Source organism: Mastigoproctus giganteus, chromosome 3 (assembly GCF_048544385.1).
Source record: "Mastigoproctus giganteus isolate SK-2022 chromosome 3, ASM4854438v1, whole genome shotgun sequence".
Lineage (NCBI taxonomy): Eukaryota > Metazoa > Arthropoda > Arachnida > Uropygi > Thelyphonidae > Mastigoproctus > Mastigoproctus giganteus.
This window is the reverse complement of record NC_143577.1, coordinates 178911723-178928336: the sequence shown is the minus strand read 5'-3', so window position 1 is coordinate 178928336 and position 16614 is coordinate 178911723. Positions and strand designations below refer to the sequence as shown.

The 16614-nt window shown below is 39.2% G+C and overlaps 1 protein-coding gene across 1 annotated transcript in view; it reads right to left on the bottom strand.

The window, feature by feature from the left end:
* Positions 1 to 16614, bottom strand: part of shtd (anaphase promoting complex subunit 1) — a 989031-nt gene that overhangs the window by 603563 nt on the left and 368854 nt on the right. The window contains exon 19 of the mRNA XM_090370159.1: positions 13770 to 13892. Within this exon, the coding sequence (XP_090226285.1) occupies positions 13770 to 13892 (123 nt within the window). The remainder of the gene's footprint in view (positions 1 to 13769; positions 13893 to 16614) is intronic.

Genomic DNA, 16614 nt, shown 5'->3' with positions numbered 1-16614 from the left:
AAGGGGCGTTTGTTTCCAAGATAATCTTCTCTTTTCTTTACAAATTTCAAAAGTATGCGTAAGCATTTTTTAACAGAACGCAAATGCGCAGAGTAAGAAGTTTACGAAGCTTTTAAAAAAAAAAAAAAGAATGAAGAGAAGATTCTGAAATTTATTTATGTTTTTCATACGATTGAACATTTCAGTAAATGGGAAACACATTTCACCATAATAACGTAAAAACCCACAGAATTATTGGTATTATAGCAAATGCAATAAGATCAAGTTTACTACCTGTTTATAATTTCTTGCAGTAACAGAAAAGCCCAATAAACCAGAAAGTGCAATTTTTTTTTATTGTTTTATGGTAGGGACCTCCAGAAATGTGCTTTAGAAAAGTATCACAAAGCCGTTCAAAATTGGTTCTGTTAACAGAACATATGATAACAATGAAAGTGTAGTGCATTTTAATGATTTAATTGGTAACTAATACAATTTACACTATAAACACGACCTTTTAGAGAGTTATATAGCGAAAATTTCAACTTCCAAGGTCGTAGAACAAATTACCAAAAAACACATTATTGGGTCTCTGGAATAGATTAATATCATAAAGTGGGGTACCCTGCATTGTATAGCTACACACGTAGTTTGAAATGCTGTACTTATGAATGTTTAACATTCATTTTTTGCAATTAATGTTCATATTTTTGATTTTGTTGATACTTGATACTTGAAAAAAAAAAAAAAAAAAAATCATAAACCCGGGAACTAGTAAAGCAGGAACTGCCTGTATTGCAATTTTCAGGTAATACATGTGAAAGAATGTTGTTCCAGAAAACGGAACTTGAAGGATAATTAAGAAGAAAGAAAGTTTGCTCTGTGAACTTGAAGTTGAACAGTAAATAGATGCTTACTGATTGCAGCACATATCTAGACTAGTTTGCAAGATGAGGAGGGAATACAGAAACAAATTCAAAAGAACAGTACCCATGGAAGTATCTATAGAAAAGCATACATCAGAAACAGAAGGTGTCTAGGATGCAGGATTAGAGAGACTTTGATAGAGATGAGTGATTAATTAATCTGACTGCTTGCTTTGAAATGACATCTAGAAGCCTGAGAGAAGAAGCTTTCAGGGGCACCAAACGTGAGAACAATATTCCATGGTAAGTCAGATCTGAGAACTGTACAGAGTGAGTAGTTGTTTAGAAGAAAAGTAATAGTGAGTGGAAAAGAGAAAACCCAGTTTTTCAGATGCAGAGAAAACAACAATATTTGTGATGTGCTTAATAAGCACATCACAAATATTGTTTTGTGATGTGCTTATTAAGATAAGCATAGCAGTTTGATTTGATTTGATTTTTTATGGCGCATTGGCAGCTAAGGCCATAATGCGCCAAGTCAAATTTTAAAATGCTACTAAACATTTTGGTAGCCAAAGCTACCACGTCAAGTAATTAATTATTGTCAAAAGATGAATAGTAAAAGTATAAAAAGTATAAACCTTAGATTCTTGTATAAAAATTAATAGACTGTAAAAAGTTAAAAACGTCAGACATATTGTCTCTGTCACCTATAATCTGACTGAGTGTAAATGGCTCAGTCACATTATTAAAAGCGGTAAAATACAAGCGTCGTGCTTCTATAAAAACAGGACATTCTATTAAAATATGACTAATGGTTAAAATAACATTACATATCTCGCACATAGGTGGGTCATCCGCCCTCAGCAAGAAGGAATGGGTTAGATGACTATGACCTATGCGGAGCCGAGCAAGAACAACTTCCTCTCTTCGGACCCTGCGTAGACTGGACTGCCATTGCGTAATTACAGGCTTAATGCGATGTAATTTTTTTGTGGCCTGTCCGTGCCAAGAATCTTGCCATTGGGAGAGTAAATTAGAATGTATTATTTGCCTGTAGTCTGTATAGGGGACTGACAGGCAATGATTATCCAGGGAAATGGCTGATTTGGCAGCGGTATCAGCTAATTCATTTCCCCGGATCCCAATGTGGCTTGGGATCCAGCAAAAGCGAATATCAAATTCTAATTCCACGAGAGAAAAAAGAATCTTCCGGATCCTGGACAGGATCGGATGAGGGTTATACCTCACCGATACTAGAGCCTGTAATACGCTCAATGAATCAGAATAAATCACATACCTCTGGTAGTCGCGATTTTTAATGTGATCTAGGGCTGATTGTATTGCATGCAACTCTGCAGTATAAATGCTAGTTTCTTTGTGGGATCTTATAGGATAATGTTTTGTGAGGGAACACAACAGCAGATCCCACATGACATTCTAACTTTGAGCCATCTGTATAGACTGGCAGAAAGTCAGAATACTGCTGTCGATGTAATGCAAAGAGTTGCTGGTAGACAGATGGCGGTGTAGTAGCCGTCTCCCAGATCTTAAGGGAGAAGTCGCAATTTGGAAAATAAGCATGCCAGGGTGGAAAGAATTGCCTTGGTGACTGGGCAACCTTGTCTACCGTCAAGTTTAGCTCATTCAGCAGCCCTTGAATGCGAATACCAAAAGGTTTGTTGGCAGTCCGACGGGTGTTGTAGAGGTTTTCCCAGTGCGGCTCAAAAACGAATGGCCACGTGGGATGTCGGGCAGGGATTTTAATTTGAAGGCGTACTGTAAGGACAACTGCTTACGTCGAAGAGACAGAGATGGTTCATTTGCTTCAACGTAAAGGCTTTGGACAGGAGATGTGCGAAATGCTCCAGTGGCTGTCCAGATGGCTTGATGGTGGATTGGATCTAACCACCGAAGTGCACTATCTCTAGCAGAACCATAGACCTGAGACCCATAGTCGAGTTTGGAACGGACAAGTGCCCGGTAGAGACGAAGAAGGGTAGCACGATCTGCGCCCCATGAGGTTGACGAAAGGGCACGAAGGATGTTAAGCCCTTTGATACATCTTGTCCTCAGCTGACGAATATGTTGTAAAAATGTCAGCTTTTTGTCGAAAATAAGTCCAAGGAATTTGAATTCTGCTACAACTGGGATGTTATTTTGCCCAAGCCTTAATTCTGGCTCAGGATGAAGATTACGTTTGCGACAGAAGTGTACACAAACAGTCTTCTGTGATGAAAATCTGAACCCATTAGCCAAAGACCAAGCTGTAAGATGGTCAATGGTTTTCTGCAGTTGCCTTTCAATGACCCTCATATTGCATGAATGACAAAATATAGCAAAGTTATCAACATAGAGGGCATTGTTTACAGTGGGTGGAAGTTGTTCTGCGATAGAGTTTATTTTGATTGCGAAAAGCGTGACACTTAGAACGGATCCTTGTGGGACTCCCTCTTCCTGAGAGAAAACTCGAGAGAGGGTGGATCCTAAACGGACTTGAAACTGGCGATTCGAAAGAAAGTTTTTAATAAAAAGAGGAAGGTTACCTCTAAGACCAAAGTTATAGAAGTCTTTTAAAATCCCAAATCGCCAGGCTGTGTTGTACACTTTTTCAATATCAAAGAAAACTGCTACCAAATGCTAGGATTTAATGAAAGCATCACGAATGGACGTTTCCAATCGGATTAAATGGTCCAGAGTGGACCTATTTCTTCGGAAGCCGCACTGTATCCTGGAAAGCAGACCGTTTGTTTCTAAATACCATACCAGTCGTGCATTAACCATTCTTTCCAGGACTTTGCACAAACAGCTTGTCAGAGAAATAGGACGATAGTTACTTGGATTGCTAGGATCTGTTCCTGGTTTTGGTAAAGCAAGGACGATAGCCCTTTGCCAGGAATCCGGAAATTGTTTGTAAATAAAAATTCTGTTAAACAGAATTAAAAGGTGATCCTTAGATTGTGGTGAGAGGTGTGTTTTAGCATTTCGTAGTGGATGTCATCGGGCCCTACAGCACTTGCATGCGTGAGGGCGAGTGCTGCATTTAACTCTTCCTCTAAAAAGGGCTTGTTATACGATTCAAGCCCTTTTGAAGAGAAGTTCGGTGGGTTTTTCTCAATTTTCTTTTTCAGGGCCAAAAACTCTGTGGGAAAAGATGTTATCGCAGAGATTTTTGCAAATGTTTCCCCTAGACTATTTGCAACTGCAGTTCGATCTGCAATTGGACATCCGTTGTGCTCGAGGATCACTGAAGGGCATGGTGGATATTTTCCCTTCATTTTCCGGATCTTATCCCAGACTACTTTTGAGCTAGCAGCCTGAGTTATGGAAGATGTAAAACGAATCCAAGATTTCCTTTGGCTCTGACATCGTACATAACGTGCTTTTGCACATGCACATTTGAATGATATTAAATTTTCAGTGGTGGGATATCGGCGGAATATCCCCCACGCTTTGTTTTGTGCTTTTTTGCTGCCGTGCATTCTGAATTCCACCAAGGTTTGGGAAATAGTGGGAACCGGCTGGATGATTTTGGGATTGCAATTGCAGCTGCTTGGACAATCGTTTCTGTGACATACATGACTGCTTCATTGATTGGCTCCTGACTGACTGTAGTGATGTCAAAGTTTGCCAGATATTGAAAGGCATTCCAGTCAGCCTGATCGATCTTCACCGCGGTAAACTAAATGGCAGACAGGGTCTACCATTAGTTAGGGTTGTTATCATGGGGAAGTGATCGCTTCCATATGGATTTTCTTCTACCTCCCAAGTAAGTGAAGGAAGGAGAGAAGGGGAGCAGATAGAATGATTAATGGCAGAGAATGTATGGGTAGGCATGTGGAAGAAGGTGTTTGTTCCCACATTTAGGAGGGAGAGATCATTGTCAGTGAGCATATGCTCTATGACTCGTCCCCTTCCATTGATGTCAGCACTACCCCACAGAATGTTATGTGCATTGAAATCCCCAAGAATTAAACAAGGGGAAGGCAATTGCATGATAAGATCATCAAGGTCTTTCTGGGGGATGTCAATCCAGGTGGCAAATAAACAGAGCAGACAGTTAATAAGAACCCCACTGTAAGGCGAATTGCTACAGCTTCAATGCTAGTTGTAAGCTGCAAAGCCTGAAATGGGATCTGGTTGCCGACGAGGATTGCGACTCCTCCGTGGGCAGGACCATCCACAATTCTATCCTTACGAATGATGGTAATGTTATGCATGGTGGGGTCATCATTTGCCTTTAAATCAGTCTCCTGTATGCAAAAGCAAACTGGTTTGTGCTTTTGCAGGAGTGCCTTGATGTCGTCAGTATTTTGCCGGAATCCACGACAATTCCACTGTATGAATTTAGCCATTATTTGGACTTCGTGGGTCCATCAGGCGGCTTCCGAGGTGCTGAGGGCTTAATTTTGTCAGTCTTGGATTTATCTTTCTTGGGGAAGTATGGACGCTGTCCTGTGTCCATTTCTTCCCCAACGAAAAGTTCCAAAACTGACTCATCATGTACCTCCTTCTGCTCGACATCCATGTTTTCCTGGGTACTAAGTGTTACTTCCCCTTTCTTATTCTTTTCTTTTGCTTTTGTTACTTGTGGAGCATTAGGAGGTATCGATATAGGAGTGGCAGCTGATTGGTCCTTCTGTGCAGGTTTTTGGGAGCTTAAAAGATAACGTGGAATGGGAGTAAATGATTCTTTTGGAGGGACGGACATGTCCGTCTGAGTCCCAATCGAACATCTCCCTGCTACCTTCTGGGCGTAGGTAGGTTTTTGATGTTAACAGGTTTCACTGCTTTTCTTGCCTCCTGGTACGATATGTTTAGCTCTGCCTTCAGCCGTTGAATTTCTTTTTCTTCTTTCCACCTCTGGCATGCCCTTGAATAGGCCGGATGTTCTCCCTCACAGTTAATGCAGGTGGGTTTAGTGGCTGAACATGCTGTTGTTTCGTGGTCCTTTGCAAGGGTGCATGCAAGGACTCCACGGCAGGCCATTTGAGAATGTCCATACTTCTGACATTTAAAACACCGTAAAGGGTTCGGAATGTATGGACGTACTGGACAGTTGATATATCCAGCTTTAATCTCATCAGGAGGTTTGGGAGAGTTAAAAGTCAGAATAACACTCCTGGTTTTAACAATTTTTCCATCCCTTCGCGCAGTGATTCTCTTGACGGCAGTAACTCCCTGTGGTTTTAATTCGGAGCAGATTTCCTCCTCGGTGACGTCGAGAAGGTCCCACTCCGAAATGACACCTCTCGATGAATTTAGTGTTCTGTGTGGTGTCACTGTTATGGGTATACCTCCGATTGATGTTACTCGGAGTAGATGTTCAGACTGCCTGTCATTTTTTGTTTCAATCAAGAGGTCCCCAGAACGGAGCCTCTTAACTGACTTGGGTGTACCTGCTAACCCATCCAACCCTTTTTGTATAAAAAAGGGCGACATTTTACCAATCGGTGTTTCGTTGGTGGAATGCATTATTAAGAACCTTGGGACAGGCCCTGATGGTAGTTCGGTTCGCTGCCTCTTTGTAGCAATAATGCTATCTGCCTCTCCGTCATTATTTTCAGATAGGGACCGGGTTGGGGACCCTGAAGGAATATGTTTATCAGGATTCATGAAGATTTTTAAATTGTTCAGAGCCCATGCTCCCCACCCACCACAGAGCCCAAAGGGACACCCACTACCCGGCATGCAATAAATGCGCTCAGGAGTGGGACGCCAGGGCTACCCAGACACTATACCCGCACCGCCGCCAGCCTGAATCCTGTCCCTCGGACCATGAGGGTAGGGGCGTGGATTGACACGGTTGACTCTCGCAGGCGAGCCTACTAGCCGATTGATCCTAGCCAGGCCTTCCAGGACCACCCGTCTTGTCGAAGCAGGGGCCAAAGTGGTGTATTGAAGCTGGGCCCCTCAACCACCAGGATCCCCCTTTCCGAATTTCCACGGGTCGCAGCGCACGGCAAACACGCTGGATTCCATTGATGTAAGCCTGGAACCTGGGCTGTGGGCGTTGGATCCCAGTGATGCTAGTCTGGAAGTCCAGCAGCATCACTGGGAGGTCCCCTCACCACGTACAGGTGCCCACGTCGAGGGGGGCATAGCAGCACTAGATATCTTTATTGTGAATAGTGAGACACAACTTAGTTTTAGAAGGAACTAAATTAACTAAGTTACCTTTTTCCCCAATGGAAAATTAAGTGGGGATCAGTATTTAAGAAACTGACAGTGAATATTTGAAAAGTTGAAGCTGTTTGCGCAGGGTAAAGTTCCTCAAACTGAAAGGTGGAATGCAATGTTCTATCATCAGCAAAACTACGGATTTTAAGTTAGTGGAAGAAGGTTATTATTGTTATTATTATTGCTGTTTTCTTATATTATTTCTCCCTGATCGGGTGTTCCACATCGTGACAGGTATTGCTAACACATACACAGCGTGGTTGTTGTTGTGTCTGGTGTTACTGTTCGAGGAACTCTTTGACTATCCCACAGGTGTTCAGGATTGCTACTTTCTGGAGTTCCTTGTAGGTGTTTGCTGGGAGACCTATTGCTGCTAGGCTGTTTATGTAGGGTCTTTGGCATGACACCTGTGGTTGGCACGACAATCGGGATGGTTGTTACTTGTTGCATATGCCACATCTCTCTGATCTCCTGTCTTAGGTTCACGTAGTTTCTGATTTTTTCCCCATGGGTTTTCTGCAGGTTGCCAGTGTTGGGTACTGCTATGTCAATCAGATAGGTAGTCTTTTCTTTCTTGTCCACTAGTGTTATGCAGGATTGTCCTATCCGTTATTATGGTGCAGTACCAGTACAGATTGTGGGTTGGAGTCTCTAGTACTGCCTGCGGTTCATACTTGTAGTAAGGTACATTTTCTTCGACCAGATGGTATTACCTTGCTAGCTTCTGTTTTTAGCATTTGTTATGTGAGAAGGTAACAAGGTAAGCCTATCTTTCATAGGCTTATGTCCTGGGAGCGTCACTTCTTGCGTGATGCTTCCAAAATAACCCAGTTTCATCCCTGTTAAAAATTTGCTACAGCAAGTAGCCTTCCTTCATGATTAAATCTTCAATTTTTTTCACAAACTCTTCTGCAGCCTTTTTATCTGCACTAGCTGCTTTCCCATGTCTGAGAACACTATGGATACCTGTTCTACGTTTGAATCTGTGAAACCACCCACGACGTGCCTTGAATTCATCAGTTTGATCTGAGATACGTCCTGGAATTTTCTTCTGCAAAAATTAACCTAGCCTTCTCACAGATCATTGCCTGAGTTACTGGATCTCGTTTCATCTGTCTTTCTCTAATCCAGGTAAGAAGCAGCTTTTCCATTTCTTCATTGATTAAAGATCTGTTTCTGTCAGAAATTTTCATTGCCACGAGTAATTACAGACCAGTTAGTTTAACTTCTGTTCCGGGTAAAATAATGGAGTCACTGGTTAAAGATGCATTGCAGGATCATCTAGACAAGACTGCAGCAATAATTCAGACACAGCATGGGTTTGTTAAGGGAAAGTCTTGTCTGACAAATTTGATTGGTTATTATGATGTGGTCACAAAGGAACTGGATGCAAAAAATAATTTTGATATCATATACTTGGATTTCAGGAAAGCTTTTGACACTGTTGCGCATGGAAGACTACTGTACAAATTGGAGCAGAATGGTATTAAGGGTAAGTTGCTACAATGGATAAAAGGATGGTTAAGTGGGAGAAGACAGAGGGTGGTAATCAATGGGTGCTGCTCTTCGTGGACTAATGTTATTAGTGGAGTCCCACAGGGTTCGGTGTTGGGTCCGCTGTTGTTTTGTATATTTATCAATGATATTGATGAAGGTATATCAGGCTTAATGTCGAAGTTTGCAGATGACACGAAGTTTGGCAGGGTTGTTAATGACAGTAATGGCAGTGTGCTACTGCAACAGGATCTAGATAATTTGGGCAGATGGGCTAAGAAGTGGCAACTGAAGTTTAACCTTGACAAATGCAAAGTACTGCATATGGGTAGAAGTAACCCCAGAGAAACGTACCAACTGTGTGGTACTACACTTAAGGTGGTAGAAAATGAAAAAGACCTGGGAATAATTGTGCAGTCAGATATGAAGTTTTCTGAACAATGTAGACAGGCTGCTAGGGCAGGTTATGGGGTATTGTCAATGATATATAGGAATTTTGCTAGCAGGGAAAAGGAGGTGATTGTCCCTCTGTATAAGGCAATGGTCAGGCCACGCCTTGAGTACTGCGTACAGGTCTGGAGGCCTCATTTTAGGAAGGATGTAGATTTGCTTGAGCGTGTACAGAGAAGGGAAACAAGATTGGTTGGTGAGGGGAATGAAGGGATCCTCTTACCAAGAGAGGCTTAAGTTCTGCAAATTGCAGTGGCTGGAGACTAGGCACCTGCGCGGTGATCTGATTGATATGTATAAGGCCTTGAATGGGTTGAGCACGCTGAATTCTGATGGGATCCTCCCACTTGTTCAGAATACGAACCTACGGGGACATAAGTTCAAATTAAGAAAGGATAGATGTAGAATAGATGTGCGGAAATTTGCCTTTAGCCAGCGGGTGGTTAATTGCTGGAACAAACTTCCATCTGTCGTTGTGGAAGTTGATAGGTTAAATAAATTTAAGGAGGAACTGGACAGGCATTTGGAGGGTATGGTGTGATTTTTTTTTTTTTTTTTTTGGCTGATGCTGCATAAGCTCCTACACTTGCTTTCTTGCATCAAGTGCCACTACTACTACTACTACTACTACTACTACTACCTTTCTGCACTTTTTCAATAATTTCTTTCTTCTTTTCTATGCTCAACCAAGTGTGTTTTTTTCCTGAATTATTTCACTGTTCGCTTCTCTTCTAAATGAACTCTGACTACGATTATTAACGAGATAATGTTGTCTCATAACTGAGGAAGAACTGACGGCATACCTGTAGCTATGTTTGAGGGCGGCTAACGTAGCTGAACGATTGAGGGATCTATTCCCGCTTTATCTATCATTGGTTAAATGTTACTCTCGCTCTTTAATACCATTGGTTAAAATGTATGAAGCAGCCGTCACTATTTAGTGCTATTTAGTAACGTTAAACGCAGTTACGTAGTCCAGCAAAGAATTCTATCGTGCAATATCATGTAGCGTTTTCGCTAGCCCGCGAAATCCGACTGGCGAATAGCAGTACGTCGAATTGCGGTACGTCGAATTGTGAGGCACCACCTGTATATCATTTACATGACTCCATGACCTGCCATGGCCGGCATCTGCACTGTTCAGCGAACTTCATATTTGACTCCATGATTACCCCCAGGTCATTTTCACTTTCCACTTCCCTGAGTGTGATACCACACAGTTGTTATGTTTCTCTTGGGTTATTGCTACCCATATGCAGTAATTTGCATTTGTCAATGTTAAACTTTAGTTGCAACTTCTCAGTCCATTTGCCCAACTTATCTAGATCCAATTGGAGTAGCATACTGTCTTTACTGTCATTAACAACCTTGCCAACCTTTGTATCTGCAAACGTGGACATTAAACCTGATATACCTTCATAAATATCAATGATAAATATACAAAACAACAATGGGCCCAACACCGAACCCTGGGGAACTCCGCTAATAACATTTGTCCATGAAGAGCAGTGTCCATTGATTACCACTCTCTGCTGTCACCCACTCTACCATCCCTTTATCAATTGTAGCAACTTACCCTTAATGCCATACCTCTCCAATTTGCACAGCAGTCTTCCATGTGCAACAGTATCAAAAGCTTTCCTGCAATCCAAGTATATGATATCAAAATTATTTTTGGCATTCAGTTCCTTTGTGACCACATCATAGTATCTAATCAAACTGGTCAGACAAGACCTCCATTTAAGAAACCTATGCTGTGTCTTAACTATTACTGCAGTCTTGTCTAGATGATCTTGCAATGCTTCTTTAACCAGTGATTCCTTTATTTTCCCTGGAACACAAGTTAAACAGGAGAGTGCTTCTGCAGGGATGGGATACATTTAAATAGAAAGGGTGCAAGAATGTTTGCTGATGCTATTAAGGCAGAATTAGGTGGGTCGGAAAACTGCTAGCTTGGGGGCAATACATGGACTAATAGATTAACAGTAGCCGCTGGCAGATGTGAAAATAATTCTTGCACTGCTTTTATTGAAATGCAATTGAGCAGCAGCCTAGAAACCAAGGCAACGGGGATTTCCAGGTCTGCTGGGAGTCATAGTGGAACAAGTAAATACATGTGCTATATTAGGGTAACTAAGAATAGAAACAGGTACATGTATACTTGCATGTACACCAATGCTAGGAGTATAGTTAATAAAATTTGATGAGCTTGAAATGCTAGTCAAGACATCAAAGGCAGATATTGTCGGGATATTAGAGACATCGTGCCACACAGATGTAAGCGTACAGAATTGGAATTTGGGGAGTACAATGTGTACAGAAAGGACAGACAGGACAGGAAGGGGATTACGATGTTAATTAAGAAACACATAAAATCTAAGGAAGTGCATCCAATTCATGTTGGTGGACAACGCATTGTTGGTTTGACATAAGCACTGGGGGATCAAAATTGAGAGTAGGAGTGTGTTATAGGCCTAATGACTCTGATGAGTATGAAAAAAAACTGTACAGGGAAATAGAGTAAGCCAGTAAATCAGAGTGTCTTGTAATGGGGGGTTTTAATTTCCGAGATATTGACTGGAATTGGTGGGTTGGTCACTCACACACTAGCAAGGCTTTTGTGGATTTATTGGATGATTGTTTTCTACAGCAGCATGTGTGGGAGGCAACTAGAAGGAGTAATACTCTTGATCTGATTATCAGTAGCGATTCTTCATGCATTAAGAATCTGCAGATAAAGGAACCACTAGGTGGCAGTGATCATAGTGTGCTGAAGTGGGATTTACTCAAAGGGGTAGCTTTCATCAGGGGTAAAGGGAAGGGTTTTTGCTTTCGTAAAGGTGACTACGGTGGTCCGAAACAGTATTTAAATTTTATACGGTGGGACCAACTGATGATGTTACCAACAGCAAATTCAAAATGGGAAGCATTCAAAGAAATAATCTTGGAAACTACTAGGCTCTTCATACCAACTAAGAAATATTGTTCAAGATTTAGGCCTAAATGGAGGTCAGTTGAACTAATGAGACGTGGCAGAGAAGAAAAATGCATGGGATACATATAAATTAACAGGTGACACAGAAGCCTATGATAGCTGATCTTTAACCAAGTCACAAAGGAGGTTAGGCAGGCAAAGGTAGATCAGGAGAACTCTTTGGCAAAGGATGGAAAGAAAAACAGCAAAGAGTTCTTTACTTATGCAAACTCTAGAAGGAAGGGGATGAATCAGATTGGTCCACTTGATATCGATGATCCTGTAATTCCCACATCAGTACATTGTGACCACTGTCATCCAGTGGTTCCTTTATGTACAAATTCTTAATACAGGAATAATCACTGCTGATAATCAGATCAAAAGTATTACTCCCTCTGGTTGCCTCTTGAACTTGTTGTTGTAGAAAACATGTCATCCAATAAATCCACAAAAGTCTTGCTAGTGTGCGAGTGACCAACCACAAGTTCCATTCAATATCTGGGAAGTTAAAATCCCAAATTATAAGACATTCTGATTTACTGACCCACTATTTCTCTGCACAACTGCTCATTAAACTCATCAGATTCATTAGCCCTATAACCCACACACATAACCACAGCTACTCTCATTTTTCCTTACGCAGTGCTTACGTAACACCAAAGTTGTTGTTGTTGTTATTTGTTATTTGGTTTTTAGGAGCATTAGCAACTAAGGCCATATTGCTCCGGGATATGCGGTGGTCATTCCCTGACCTTTCCACATCCTCCGTATTTGGTGGTGACGGGCTCGAGCCCTGGTCTAATCAAGAAGCGTGTGCTACGCACTGCTGCTCCTTCCCACCTGGCTACGGAGGCACCCCGTAACACCAAAGAGACTCAACAATGCATTATCCACCAACATCAATTGGATCCACTTTCTTAGATTTTATGTGTTTCTTAACTAACAGCATAACCTCTTCTCACTTCATGTCCTGTCTATCCTTTCTGTACACATTGTACTCCCCAAATTCCAATTTTGCACTGATTACATCAATGTGGCACCACGTCTCTGATATCCCGACAATATCTGGCTTTGATGTCTTGACTAGCACTTCAAGCCTCATAAAATTGATTAACTATACTCCTAGCATTGGTGTACATTCACCTGTTTCTACTCTTAATTACCCTAACACAGCCCATGTATTTACTTGTTTTGAGGCTTAGTTATTTTAAAATCTTCTCATATCAGGCATTTAGAAAAAAAGGTTCATAATTAGTTACACAAATCATAATTCTCACTTGACAGCATTGATATACATAACATAGAATCTAGAAAAATTTTTAAATTTTCTATTCAAGAAAGTTCAAGTGGATTTCAAATTTATTAAATAAAAATCATGAAAAACAATTTTACTTATTTTCTTCTTATTTTTCCTTTGTAAGAATTGATTTAATCATCCTCTAAATCTCATTCATCTTCAGTTTCCATCATCTTTCCTAAAAATTTATAATTTCTAAATAAAAAGAGAGCTGAGCTTATTTCCATTCAAAAAAGTTTAGTCTGTGTCTTCTTTTGACACTATTTATGGTTGTTTATTTGAATTTCCTAAGTGGGAAATTATTCACTCTGACCTAAGTATATTATCCACAAATGAAAAAAATTTAAAGGACAAATGGAAATAAAACATTTTAATGTGATTCTCACAAATATATCCTGAACTATTGAGATTAAATACTGGCATAAAGATATAAAGCAGAACACAGAGGATACATAAGGGTACTTTACATACTAGTTAATAAATGCTGAAATGGAAGTTGCAAATAAAAAATTTCGATGCAAACACTTACCAATGAAAGTATAAGCATATTCTGGCCAATCAGAAGGTGGATTATTACGACAATATAAAATTGCATCTTTGATTGGAAGTGCAACTCCTGCAGGCAGATTATCAACATCCTCCAACTTCATACCTTAATAATATAAATATATGTCAAGTAAAATATGTAATATTACATTATCTCAAAATAACAATGTATTGAAATCATATTAAGGAAAATTACATTAAAAAAGGAGAGAGGGTCCAAAACTGATAATTTTAATTACAAATTTTAAGTTTTTCATATCATTATTCATAAATATACCTTCGTTTGAAATAATGTAGCTTATGCTCATCAGTACAACATGCAGTTCTAATATTTTAGCCACAATGCTTCAAAGTTAATTTTTAATTGCCTTAAGCATACAGTTAACTATGGAAAAACAAAAGTAATGATAAGGCAATGAGCTAAACAAAAAATTGCAAGCAACTATTCATTAGTTTTCAGAATGAAAGAAGTGGAAAAAGTAAAAATGAGACAGAAATATTAATTATAACAAGTTATAATTAATATTCAGATTAATTAATGCATTATATTTCAAGTGTGTTAGCAAATAGTAATTCCCAATTCATAACACAAAAAAAAAAAAAAAAATTTACAAGCAAAAAGTAACAACTTTTATGCATAAACCGAGAACTATGTTTCTGTGGATCTGCCATATTATCCATTCATCCTTCCAATTAGTGCATGCATGGTATAAACAATTACATCCAGTGCTTCAATTAGAATATATAGTAGTATAAGGTTAACCCATGTAATATGTTAAAAAATAAATAAATAAATAAAAAAAAAATAATAAATAAATAAAAAATAAAATAAAAAAATATATATATATACACACAGTCAATTCCGGTTATTTGGGACACATCGGGACTAGTGCATTTTGGCCAGATTAAGTGGCTGCCCCAATTACCCGAAGTTTCACGTAAAAAAAGTTAAAACTACAATGGACCTCCACTTTACAATTGGTTCACTATACAATTAAATCACATTACGATGGAGTCACCATAGTAAAGTACTATTCACTATACGATGTGTAGTAAGCACCGGTCATTGTGATGACATCTGTGAATTGAATTTTAATTTTATTAAACAGTGATTCTAATTAGTGAAAATAGGAGGAATATTATCCAGAGGCTATAAAAGTAAAGATATATTAAGCACAAATTTACCCTTTATTACCTTACCAATTAAAAATAAAATGATACGTGAAAATCGGAAGAATATACGTGATAATCGGAATAATTAATACATACTGTAATGTGTACATACCAACTGGTTGACATTTCTGTTCACTGACCTTTGTGGATTGGGGTTAAAATTTAAAACAGTAAAAAGATAAGCAATGAATAACAAAGAACACGGCACACACACACACATTGCAAGTAACATGATACGCCCAAGTGAGAATGGAGTAACAAGGAATGAAGAGAAGGAATAAAAGAATGAAGACAAGATTCTGAAAATTAATTTTTCTTATATGATTGAAGATTCCATAGAAGTGTAAACACATTTCACCATAATAACCCATGGAATGAATTCCAGCTGTCGGTATTATTGCAAATTCAATAAGATCAAGTTTACTATCCGTTTATGATAAATTGCACTATCAGAAAAGTCCAATAAACAGGTGACTGCTAATTGTCTTTATTGTTTTATGGTTGTGACCTTCAGAAATCCGTCCGAACCACGTGGTACGGTCGGAGACAATCGTAGAATAATCTCCAGTGCTGCGGTCTCCTGCCCCGATTAAACAGTATGTTGTCCCAATTAAGTGAAGTAAACCCTGGCCATTTTCTCAATTGGGTTCTGTTTTTTAAGATTTGCCCCAAATAAACGGCTGTTCCGATTAACCGGTGGCCCAAATAACTGGAATCCAATGTGTATATACAGTGAGACGATTAGCAGTCACCTGTTTATTGGGCTTTTTTGTTGGTGCAATCTATCATAAATGGATAGTAAACTTGATCTTACTGAATTTGCAATAATACCGACAGCTGGAATTCTGTGGGCTATTAAGATGAAATGTGTTTACTTCCATGGAATCTTCGATCATATTAAAAAATTAATTTTCAGCATCTTCTCCTCATTCCTATTTTTAAAGCTTCGTAACTTGTTACTCCATTCTCACTTGCACGTATCGTGTTACTTGTAATGTGTGTGTGTGACGTGTTCTTTTTTATTGGTTGCTTATCTTTTTACTGTTTTAAATTTTAACCCCAACCGACAAATGTCAGCGAACAGAAATGTCAACTAGTTAGTATGTACATATTACAGTACGTATTAATTTTTCTGATTATCACTATATTCTTCCGATTTTCACATATCATTTAATTTTTTAATTGGTTAGGTTATAACGGGAAAATTTGTGCTTAAAATATCTTTACTTTTATAGCCTGTGGATAATATTCCTCCTATTTGCACTAATTATAATCTCTGTTTAATAGAATTAAAATTCAATTCACAAACATGATCACAATGACCGGTGCTTACTACACATCGTATAAAAGTAAAGATATATTAAGCACAAATTTACCCATTATTGCCTTACCAATTAAAAATTAAATGATACATGAAAATAGAAAGAATATACGTGATAATCGGAATAATTAATACGTACTGTAATATGTACGTACTAACTAGTTGACATTTCTGTTCACTGAGTGAACGATACTTTACTATGGTGACTCCATGATAACATGATTTGATTGTACAGTGAACCAATTATAAAGCGAGGGTCCGTTGTATTTTTAACTTTTTTTACGTGAAACTTCGGATAATTGGGGCAGCCGCTTAATCAGACCAAAATGCACTA